This window comes from Chiloscyllium plagiosum, unplaced genomic scaffold, assembly GCF_037043375.1.
Source record: "Chiloscyllium plagiosum isolate Xiang-an unplaced genomic scaffold, Cpla_swu_hap1 HiC_scaffold_10, whole genome shotgun sequence".
Lineage (NCBI taxonomy): Eukaryota > Metazoa > Chordata > Chondrichthyes > Orectolobiformes > Hemiscylliidae > Chiloscyllium > Chiloscyllium plagiosum.
Genome location: NW_028270148.1, coordinates 7,156,310 through 7,168,427, shown reverse-complemented (window position 1 = coordinate 7,168,427; position 12,118 = coordinate 7,156,310). Strand labels below are relative to the sequence as shown.

At 44.9% G+C, this 12,118-nt stretch overlaps 1 protein-coding gene and 1 long non-coding RNA gene across 3 annotated transcripts in view; one reads left to right on the top strand and one right to left on the bottom strand.

The window, feature by feature from the left end:
* Positions 1–2,854, bottom strand: part of phactr2 (phosphatase and actin regulator 2) — a 144,320-nt gene extending 141,466 nt beyond the window's left edge. The window contains exon 1 of one of the 2 annotated variants that reach the window (XM_087991056.1): positions 2,527–2,854. In XM_087991056.1, coding sequence (XP_087847182.1) covers positions 2,527–2,569 — 43 coding nt within the window. In that variant the 5' untranslated portion in view covers positions 2,570–2,854. The remainder of the gene's footprint in view (positions 1–2,526) is intronic. The other variant, XM_043695294.2, reaches the window with a different exon arrangement.
* Positions 2,855–2,901: 47 nt separating this feature from the next.
* On the top strand, positions 2,902–11,841 carry LOC148148900 (uncharacterized). The gene is made up of 3 exons (XR_015758341.1): positions 2,902–2,999; positions 3,988–4,100; positions 9,487–11,841. It is a non-coding gene; the product is annotated as an uncharacterized LOC148148900 (long non-coding RNA).
* The last annotated feature ends 277 nt before the right edge of the window (positions 11,842–12,118 follow it).

The window sequence follows — 12,118 nt, the reverse complement described above, 5'->3', positions numbered from 1 at the left end:
ACGTCATTCTTCTTTGACATGTGAAAACTGCATCCAGCTGATGGGCTCTCATTCACAAAATAGCATCTCTATCTCTCAATGACACATTCATGTCGCTGGACTGGAGTTTGAGCCTCACCTCATGAGGCAGTCACCAACTTGACAGAGAGAGAGCGAGAAAGCAGGATAGGAACTGACAGCTCCAATGAGGAGCTAGTAGAGGTGAGTAGGATGGTTCAAATTACCTCCTTCCACTGGGAGATTTTCCCAATTGACAACAAATGAGCCAACAAGGGGGAAGAAACAAGCATTACAAGTTTAGTTGGCGCCATTGATGCGGACACTATAGTGAAAATATTTTGCTTTTCCTTTGATATAAAAGGATTTTCACCCAACCCCTTTGGTCTCAGACTGTGTCAACCGAAGAAAGCAAAGACAACAAATAAATGGCATCTGAGCGTCACCAAACAAAGTGAACCCAAACTCCCTCCCCCCAGCTTTCACTACTGACAGTGTGTGTGAACAGGAACCTCCCCAACAATCAGTTAAAACACTCAGTAAACCATCTATTCTGGAAACACCCCTTAATAAATGGCATTGCCCCTATCAAAAATGTCCCTTCCTCTCACAATTCTATGGAGAAGATGTATTTTCCAACCTCCAGCTCATTTCATACAATGATTGCCTCTCTATCCACATACGTTTGCAACTAGTTTTTGTAATCAAACTCTCCTCAAACCAGCTTCACTTTGATCATCCAGGAAGCACACTATTGTCTTAAAAGACAAATAAACGTACCCTCACCACATCACCACTTCCTCCTCATTATAGAGGCTTTCTCATGACCCAAATTAGATGCTCCAGACCAGGAACAAGACATGTTTGACTGATGATTAGCCTTTCCTATTTGATGTCTTTTCATCTCCCATCCAACTCATTGCCTGCACTCTGTGTGTTGCTCCTTCAGCAGGATTACTAAAATACCTTCCTGAACATTTTAATCCTCTTCTCTCTCTCTCAATTAAAACATTCCATTGGGCACACGATGCTATCAAAAACAAGAATTAAGAGCAGAAGCAAGCCATTCTGCCATTCAAGTCTGCTTTTCCATTCAATGAGATTGTAGTTGATCTGTTTGTGTTCTGAATTTCACATTCCCATCAACCCCCAATAACCTCAGATTCCCTGCCTAACAACAATCTCTCCATCTCTGTCATAACAACACTGAATGACCCCTGACCTCTGGAGGCAGAGTGCTCCAACATTCCAGAGAGAAAAACAAAATCTCATGTCTGTCCTGAAAGGCCAACCCTTAATTTCAGACAATGTCTCCTGGTTAACTCAGCTACCAGAGGAAACTACCTGTTCACATCCACCACAGAGAGCCCATCCAGCAGCTTACACATTTCAAACAAATCACTGCTCTCTCTTCGGAGCTCCAGTAACCACGCATGAGGAGGAGGCCATTCGGCCCCGCTCCACCATTCAATAGGATTATTCAATAGGGAAATCGATGTTTCAGGCAAAAGCCATTCATCAGAATCCCTGATGAAGGGCTTTTGCCCAAAATGTCGATATTCCTGCTCCTCGGATGCTGCCTGACCTGCTCAGTCCAGCTATCAAACTAACCAAATAACAACCCACACTCTCTGGTTATTTTTGGTTGGTTTACATACAAAACCAATACCGGGAGGTGACCTGAATGACAAGTGAGAAGGTGCTGCGAGGGGGCAGATCAGCCTTGCCCCTGCGCTGTCAGTGAGGGTGACCACACCTGAAACCCACTAACCTCGGTCTCTACCAGAGACAGAGTAAACCTGCCTCGCAGAGGCACCCTCCCCCACTGTCAGCAGCACAGCCTGGTTCCCCTCACCCTCCATTTCAGAGAAAGCAATGGTGGGTCATGAAGGAGTATCTTGACAGGATACACTCCTGCGCTGAAAATGTGTTGCTGGAAAAGCGCTGCAGGTCAGGCAGCATCCAAGGAACAGGAGAATCGACGTTTCGGGCATAAGCCCTTCTTCAGGAATCCTGACCTTACTGTTCCTAGCTTCATTCCCAAGGGAGCTCTACTCCTGGCTTCATCGCCCCCACCCACCCAGGGGAACTTCCAGAAGTTTAAGGAAAAAAGGACAAAATCTCCCCACAGACTGGCAGCTCATTGAAAAGTCGAGCTGACCTTTATCCCCAGCAACAGGTTTCCAGTGCAAAGCACTGGCTGCTGGTAAAACTCAGTACCACAAGGGTTAATTATCACTCAGCGAGAAGCTGCAAAATTAAATGTTGAGGGCAAAACAGTACAGGATGTTCCATTGTACAACATGCAAAGTAACTTCAAACCACTTCGGAGTATTTGTTGTTTGGTTAATGAGATTAAAACAAAATCACGGAGTTAACTGATCTGTACTGAGAATCTTTTTTCTTTGTCTCCATCCCCCCTCCCACACCCCCGTTTAGCAACACAAAGGGGTCAGCAGCTCCATTGATTTGAACAGGACTGGCCCACACAAATCTTTGGAGACGGAGGCAGGCTGCAGATGTACTCACCGCTCGCAGCCTCGGGGAAGGTTGACACTGAAGTCTGGCCCATTTTCTTCCTGCTTCAACAGGACTCCTTACTCTGCCCGCTCGCATGAAGTCGGTAGGTCGTCAGAACTGTCCCAGAGACATCAGAGAGCCGCAGCTCCTCCAACAAGCAAAACTGCCCAGCTTCATTTTCACTTTCTTTCTACAGAAAGGCTTTGGAACTCTCTCTCTCTCTCTCTCTCTCTCACGCAGAGAGAGATTATTGAAAACTTTCACAGCTCCAGTCTCTCTCTCTCTCTCTCTCTCTCGTACAGACCCAACCTTTCACTGCTTCAGCCTCTACACCCCGTCTGTTTCTGCTCCGCTAAAATGCTTGTCATTCCTGTATGCAGATTAACCGAGAGAGGTCAGAGGGCATGCGGATTATGAATGTCCCTCTTGGAGCTGTGTTCCCTGGGATGGGCGGAATTAAACTCGAAGTGGCTGTGGGGTGGGTGAGTAGAATCAAAGATTCCTCTTTTGGGAGATTGCCCATCCTTGCAATTGAAAATGAGTTCAAGGAAATAAAAAGCGAATCATTTAAGGTCTGGGAGCAGCACATTTCGCTTCAGTTCAATGGGACCAGGAGAGTGTGAGATTCAGAGTGACTGGATACAGCCAGGAAAGCTGCAGAGTCAAAGATAAAAGGAACCAAGAGGTTTCATTTAACAAAACAATGTTTTAATATATATTTTTAAATTCTTTATTCCATTTCCCTACAAAGTATTCCAGATAAAGTTTTGTAGCATCCTAATTTTAACTATTCCTTTCTTAAGAATAAATCATGCTGCCAGTTCCATTGTCTTTTACCCAAGTTTTTAAAATTCATTCATAGAACACAGTCATCGCTGGATGGGTCCACATTTATTGGCTGTCCCTAATTGCCCCCATGTGAAGGTAGGGTTGAGCTGCCCTGTGCCCGAAACGTCGAATCTCCTGTTCCCTGGATGCTGCCTGACCTGCTGTGCTGTTCCAGCAATAAAGTTTCAACTGCCTTCTTGAACCACTGCAGTCTACCTGCTATAGGCAGACCAACAATGCCATTAGGGAGGGAAATTCCAGGATTTTGACCCAGCGATAGTGAAGGAATGATGATTTATTTCCAAGCCGGGATGGTGTGTGGCTCGGAGGGGAAGTTGAAGGTGTTCCATTACACTCCTGACTTGTCCCTTGTAGATGGTAGGAGAAAGTGAGGACTGCAGATGCTGGCGATCAGAGCTGAAAATGTGTTGCTGGAAAAGCGCAGCAGGTCAGGCAGCATCCAAGGAACAGGAGAATCGACGTTTCGGGCATAAGCCTGAAGAAGGGCTTATGCCCGAAACGTCGATTCTCCTGTTCCTTGGATGCTGCCTGACCTGCTGCGCTTTTCCAGCAACACATTTTCAGCCTTGTAGATGGTAGACAGGCTTTGGGGAATCAAGATTGTTTTTCATTCATTCACAGGATGAGGGCATCACTGACTGGGCAGCATTTAATACCCATCCCTAATTACCCAGAGGGCAGTTAAGAGTCAACCACATTGCTGTGAGTCTGGAGTCACATGGAGACCAGACAAGGTAAGGATGGCAGTTTCCTTCCCTAAAGCACATTAGTGACCCAGATTGGGTTTTCCTGACAATTGAAAATGGTTTCATGGTTATCGTTAGATTCTTAATTCCATATTTTCTTTCATTGAATTCAAATTCCACCATCTGCTGTGGTGGGATTTGAACTGAAGTCCCCAGAACATTACCTGGCTCTCAGGATGAACAACCAAGTGGTAATGGCTTGAGGCCATCCCCTCCCCTGAGGTGAATTATTCCCTGCAGAATTCCTAGTCTCTTGCCCTGCTCTTGTAGACAGTATTTATATGGCTAGTCCAGTTGAATTTCTGATTGATGGTAACCCCCAGGATATTGATAGTGGAGGATTCAGTGACGGTAACACTATTGAATGTCAAGGGGCAGTGATTATCTTGTCTAACCAAATTGTACCACTGGAACAAAGGCATCAAGATTTTAGGGAAAAGATGGGAATGTTGTGTTGAGAGACAAGATCATCCATGTTCATATTGAGCAGTTGAGCAGGTGCAAATGGGCGAATGGCCTATTCCTGTTCAAAGTTTCAACATTGCTGTGTTTGTAAATCTCCTTGAAGCGTAATGCTGGGCTGGTGACTTGCCCCTCTGGCACCTCCCCATATGGAAAGACATTGGACGTGTGACTCCCCTGTCCCCTCCCCCAACATGTCTGAGCCAGCATGTCACCCTCGATTTGATGAGGACCAGATTCGGAATGACCCAGACCGGTCCAACTTGTCTTGCACACCCCGAAGTAGAGTCACAGTAGAGTGACTGATACATTCCTCCCCTGGCATTACCATGTGTTTGTTTTTAAGCATCCACTCCCTCCACCACTGATGCACAGTAACAGCAGTGTGTACAATCTACAAGATGCACTGCAGAAATTCACCAAAGATAGATCCTCAAACAGCACCTTCTAAACCCACAACTACTTCCTTCAAGCAGGACCAAGGGCAGCAGATACATGTGGTCACCACTCCCTGCAGGTTCCCCTCCAAGCCACTCACCATCCTGACTGGGAAATATATCATCATTCCCTCACTATCATTAAGTCAAAGTCCTGGAATTCCTTCCGTAAGGACATTGTGGGTCTCCCTACAGCGCATGGACTGCAGCAGCTCAAGAAGGCAGCTCACCCCCACCTTGCCAAGGGGCAAAAGGGATGGGCAATAAATGCTGGCCTGCTAATGATGCCCATGATCCATGAATGAATTTTTTAAAACATCAAAACACTTATTAATCTCTTTCGTGAATATATTCAGTGGAAATAAACAATTGAAACATCAAGACATTGATTATTGCATCTGGGGGTTACCAGTTGTTGTCAGAGGGAAATCAACTAGGAGAAAGTGAGGACTGCAGGTGCTGGAGATCAGAGTCGAGAGTGTGGTGCTGAAAAAGCACAGCAGGTCAGGCAGCATCCGAGGAGCAGAAGTGTCGATGTTTTGGGCATCCTGATGAAGAGCTTATGCCTGAAACATTGACTCTCCTGCTTCTCAGATGCTGCCTGACCTGCTGTGCTTTTCCAGCACCACACTCTTTGAGTCAGAGGGAAATGGCAATATTTCAGGTAAGTGTCACTGTGATGACCAATGGCTATAGCATCTTGGCAACATCGAGAATGTGACTATTCCTGAAATCCACATCGGATACAACCCATGTGACAGGCCTGCCTCTCGCAGATTGGTTCTCTTCAGCCAATGGGCAAATATACCAGCAAGAGTTCATTACTCAGCCCTTTGAGCTGCTCTGTCCCTCAATAAGATCATGGTTGATCTGACTTTAACCTCAATTCCACATTCCTGCATATCCCTGATAAACCTTTCATTCCCTGGGTCATTAAGAATCTGTCTCCCACTGCAGTAAAGCATGACTTGAAGTGAATGCACTGTAGCCAAATTTGCAAGCAACACTAAGATAGCTGGAAAGGCAGGTTGTGAGAGGGACACAAACCGATTACAGAGAGACATCAATAGGTTAAGTACACGGGCAAAAAGTTGGCAAATGGAGTATAATGTGGGAAATGCAAATTTATTCATTTTGGCATGGAAAACTAAAATGATAGTCTATTTAAAAGGAGAGAAACTGCAGAAAGCTGCAACACAAAGAGACTTGGGGGAACTTGTGCATGAAACACAGAAAGTTAGCAGACAGGCACAGCAGGTAATCAGGAAGGTTAATGAAATGTTGGCCCTTATTTTTCAAGGGAGTTGGGGATAAGAGTAGGGAGGTCTTACTGCAACTGTACAAGGTGCTGGGGAGATCACATAGAGTCGTAGAGATGTACAGCACAGAAACAGACCGTTTGGTCCAATTTGTTCATGTCGACCAGATATCCTAGCCTAATCTAGTCCCATTTGCCAGCACTTGACCCATATCCCTCTAAACCCAATATATTCATATACCCATCCAGATGCCTTTTATATCTGGAGAATTGCAGGCAATTTTAGTCCCTTATTTAAGGAAGGAAAGATGTAATTTCATTGGAAGCAGTTCAGAGAAGGTTCATGAAGATGATTCCCAATATGGAGGAATTGGTTTATGGACAAAGGTTAAACAGGTCTTTACTCACTAGAGTTTAGAAGAATGAGAGGTGACCTTATTGAAACATATCGGATTTTTAAGGGCCTTGACAGGGTCAATGCTGAGAGGATGTTTCCCCAGATGGGACAATCTAGCACCAGAAGGCAAAGTCTCAGAATAAAGGGACACCGATTTAAGATGAATAGAAATTGCTTCTGTCAAAGGGTTGTGAGTCTTTGGAATTCATTGCCACAGAGAGTAGTGGGGGCAGAGTCCCTGTATCCATTTAAGGCTATGATTGATCAATTCTTCATCAGTCAGGGAATCAAGGGTTACAGGAAAAAGGCAAGAGAGTGGTTGTGAGAAATGTCGGATCAGCCATGGTGCAATTGAATGGCAGAACAGGGTTGAGGGGCCGAATGAACTATTCCTGTTCCTTTTCCTTATGGTCTTATAAAAATATTTAAAGATTCTTCATCCACTGCATTTTGACAAAGGGAATTCCAAAGACTTACAACCCTCTGAGAATAAAGAATCTCTGCATCTCTGTTTTAACTGGGAACCTCTTATTTTCAAACTCTGACCCCTAGTTCTAGATCCTTCCACAATAGGAAGCATCCTTTCCACATCCACCTAGTCAAGTGTCTGAAACGGAATATCCAGACTAGGGTGTCACGATGCACAAATATAGGGGTTTCCCTCCTTAGCATCCACCCCATAAGTCTGACAACCCCTGCTCACTAACTCAAGTCTAGCAGCCATGTTGGATCGTTATGGGTTACCAACTCCTGTTGCTGGAGCTTTGATCATTCGACACGTTGATCACATGTAGTACCCAATCACATGATGTCTATAAAACTGTTTCCGTGTTCACCTCGAGGATTAAGGACTTCTGCTCCTGGTCTCACAGCTATTATGTGAGACATTCCCAGAACCACAAGCCTTCCTATGAATAATATTGAACTAGGGAGCAGGTTCACTCCTGCCCCTTATTTCCAATGACATGTAATTGGCACCAGCAGCCAATCCTCCACTTCCACTTTCTAATTCAGGACAATTGGAAGCCTCTGGAGAAAAAAGGTTCAGTCTGCACCATTTGTGATAAATCCACAATGCCCTTAAGGAGGGAACTCCAGGACTTGATCTAGTGACACTGAAGGAATATTGGTATACTTCCAAGTGAGGGTGGTTGAGTGGCTTAGAGGGGAGCTTAGAGGTGGTGTTCCCATGTATCTGCTGCCCTTGTCCTTCTGGAAAGTAGACGTCGTGCGTTTGGAAGGTGTTGCCTTGGTGAATTTCTTTGGTGCACCTTTGGGATGGTGCACACTGTTTGTTGGTTGCCGGGGCACAGGGAGAGTGAACATTTGCTGATGTGGTGCCAATCATGCAGGCTGCTTTATGCCAGATGGTGTCAAGACATCTGGCATAAAGCCAGATGTGGGCGGCACGGTGGCACAGTGGTGGGCGGCCCAGTGGCACAGTGGGTGGGCGGCACGGTGGCACAGTGGTTAGCACTGCTGCCTCACAGCGCCAGAGACCCGGGTTCAATTCCCGCCTCAGGCGACTGACTGTGTGGAGTTTGCACATTCTCCCCGTGTCTGCGTGGGTTTCCTCCGGGTGCTCCGGTTTCCTCCCACAGTCCAAAGATGTGCAGGTCAGGTGAATTGGCCATGCTAAATTGCCCGTAGTGTTAGGTTAAAAGGGGTAAATGTAGGGGTCTGAGTGGGTTACGCTTCGGCGGGTCGGTGTGGACTTGTTGGGCTGAAGGGCCTGTTTCCATACTGTAAGTAATCTAAATCTAAGACCCTGGAGCATTGTTGGATTGCTAGTGTCTGCTTTTGATCCTGGGAACAATATGAGCTAACAGGGTCAAGCAGAGTGGTCAGCAGGTAATGGTGGGCACTGACAGGGCATGAGGAGAGAGAAAGCTGCACTTTCTGAGCTCAGATGGAGGCAACTTCAGTGTCAGCTAATTGGAAGGTGTGACTTTTAGTACAAAAGTGGCCCCAAGTACTTATTAAACTTTTTGTTGGAAGTGAGGCTGGAGGAGGCAGGAGTTAGGGAGAGTCCTTTGAAAGAAATTCACTTTTGATTAGGAAATAGTCAAATGTTTGTGCGCGCACATATGTGTGCATATCTGTGTGTGTGTCTGTCTGTCTGTGTATAACATGGCCCTTATCTAAGGTGACTGAGGAGTATCCTTAACCAGGCATACAACATAGGCCTCTTCATATACAAACAGCAACTCTCTGGTTCAGTATGACGGCTGTGTTATGAGTGGACCCCAGGGAAGTTTCTCCAAATTATCACAAGTTCCAGACTTTTCACCCTAAATTCTCAACTATCATTTGAGAGAGGGTGTTAACAGGAACAGTAAGGTGCCAAATGACAACAGGAGGCACTGATGATTGCAGAACCCACATGGGAAACCCAGATTATTGTCCTTCATTAAATGTTATTCAGTTGGGTCTCATCAGAAGTGAGTGGGAGCAGCCACTTCTATCTCTTACCTACCTCCTGAAGCAATGACCCATGCCTTTATACTGAGTCTTTGTGAACTGCATCAAACAGAACTCAGAACCTGAATGACAGCAATGCCTTCCGATTAAAGCAGGATTATTTAGATTTTTAGATTTGGATTTTATTGTCAAGTGTACTGAAGTACGGGAGTACAGTAAAATGTGTATCATATCCCCACACAAAGTGCCTTTTTAGGTAGAAAGGTAGAAAAATCGTGTACAATACCTCTGTACAATGTAGAAAGAGAAATAGAGTCAAAAAGTAAAGCATTACTTCACAGAATAAATAGAAAAAAAAAGTAACCGTTAACATTAAAATCTTTCTTAATTTCTGTACAGACTAGAGGATAGTGAAACAATGCTGGCAGTGTGTGGTTGACCGAGGAATGAACCAATCATCATGACGGGGCTTGAAGCCTAAAAGAGAAACTATTTGTTTTAAACTCACCAAATTGCGGAGTCCTGGAGAGTGGAACCCCCTGTAATGCACACTTCCTTGCACAAGAGCAGCTTTATGAGTGAAAAGTGAAAAACCCTATGTGCTGCCCAAACAAGAAATCTTAACCCAAGTGTTCAAAGACTGCTCGCTCTTCATTGGCCTGATCCTTATTCTCCCCTATAGTTACAGCTTCAACCTCTCTGATGCAGAAAGTTTGAAATGTACCTCCCAGGCTTCTAAGAGAAGCATGGAAAGAAACCACAGAGGGGAACACTATCACTTCATCACCTCGCTGACCCACATTGCCATTAGGGAGGGAATTCCAGGATTTTGACCCAGTGACACTGAAGGAATGCCAATATATTTTCAAGTCAGGATGGTGAGTGGCTCAGAGGGGAACTTGCAGGGGGTAATGTTCCCATTTACCTGCTGCTCTTGTTCTTCTGTATGGAAGTGGTCGTGGGTTTGGAAGTTGTCGTCTGAGGATCTTCGGTGAATTTCTGCAGTGCATCTCGTGGATAGTACACACTGCTGCTACTGAGTGCCAGTGGTAGATGGAATGGCTGTTTGTGAATGTGGTGCCAATTAAGCAGCTGCTTTGTCTTGGATGGTGTCAAGTTTCTTAAGTGTTTGTTGGAGCTGACCCCATACAGGCAAGTGGGGTCCATTACGCTCCTGACTTGTACTTCATAGGTGGTGGACAGGCTTCTGGGGAGTCAAAAGTTGAGTGACTCATCGCAGTACAGGTATTTCTAGCCTCTGACCTGCTCTTATAGCCACTGTGTTTATGTGGGTGAGCCCAGTTGAGTTTCTGATCAATGATAACTCCCAGGATGTTGATAACTATCAGTAATGGTAACACCATTGAATGTCAATGTCAACAATATGAATGACCCACAAAAAATACATTAAGAACCTCTTTCCATTAGCAGAGAGGACAATTAAAAGGGGACACTTATTTAATGTAATAAGCTGAAGGTTTACAGGAGAACTGAGGGATAAATTCTTTCTTAGTTTGGTGAGGGTCTGGAATTCATTGCCTGAAAAGGGGATTGGCTGATGCAGAAAACTCATCACATTAGAAAAGCCTGACTGCTCACTTCAAGTGCTGTAACCTATAGACTCACAGGCCAAGGACTACACCGTGGGATTAGGCTGGGAACTCATCAGGAAGGCTTTCAAATATTTCCGACAGCATCTACTAACTTAGCCCAAGACAGAGTAATTTTTGAAAACACACATATAACCAGGTGACAGTGTAAACTTTCACCCTGTAGTTTTCACAAATTTGGACCTAAAGCCTATTGGTAAAAATTAAATATCAAATGTTACAACTAGCTCCTAGTTTATTGAAACTGAGAACCATACTATGAGAAAGCTAAATTAGCGTCAGTCGGGATATAGCCAGTAACACAGTGCACTGAGAGGAGAGGGGTTACTGAGTGACTGCACAATAGAGCGAGATTAACATCAGTAGAGATAGTCAATAACATAGGGCACTGGGGAATAAGTGTTACTGAGAGACAGTGTGAGAGAGCTGGATTAACATCAATGGAGATACAACGAGGAACACAGGGCGCTGGGGGGAAGGGCTACTTAGTGACTGCGCAATGGAGCTAGATTAACATCAATTGACATACAGTCAGTAACACAGGGTGCTGGGGCATAAGGGTTACTGAGTGACAGTGTGAGGGAGCTAGATTAACATCAATAGAGATACAGTCAGTAACACAGGGTGCTAGGGGAGGCGGGTTACTGAATGATAGTGTGAGGGAGCTGGATTAACATCAGTAGAGATACAATCAAGAACACAGGGCACTGGGGGGAGACGGGTTACTGAGTGACAATGTGAGGGAGCTGGATTAACATCAGTAGCAATACAGTCAGGAACACAGGGCACTGGGGGGATGAGGGGTCACTGAGTGACAGTGTAAGGGAACTTGATTAACATCAGTAGAGATATGGTCAGTAATACAGGGTGCTTTTGGCCAGGAAACATTGTCTGTTTTGTCAGACAGACTAAGAAATCAAATGAAATTCTTTTCCAGTCAGTTTCTGTGCATGAGCCCTGGGCATGTGACACTGCTGTAGATTAGCAAAAGAAACTTTGCAACATTATATTTTTTCAGTGAAAGCCCTGGGAACTGCAAACAGTTCCAATGGTATATTTTGAAGTGAAAACATGGGAATATTATGATAGGTGACAATTGACCTGTTTTGCAAACAACATCCTTGGTGATTTTAAAACAGCACTGAAGCAGAATTTGTGTACAGTGAAAATAAAGAGAAATGTTACATGCGACATTACTAATTCTATTTCCTGGATACCATTGTTCCATTTTCGAGAGGGATTCCTATTCAAAAGCAAACCTGTTCATAATGTCTCTGTATTTGTCTCTATCACATCTCCCTCTCTCTCTCTCGAACTCTTTTCTGTCCACTCTATCCAGACATGCCCACTCCCAGCTGTCTCAGTCTCAATGGTTTTTGGTCAGACTTGCACATATTGGGGGGGTTTAATACATTAAAGCT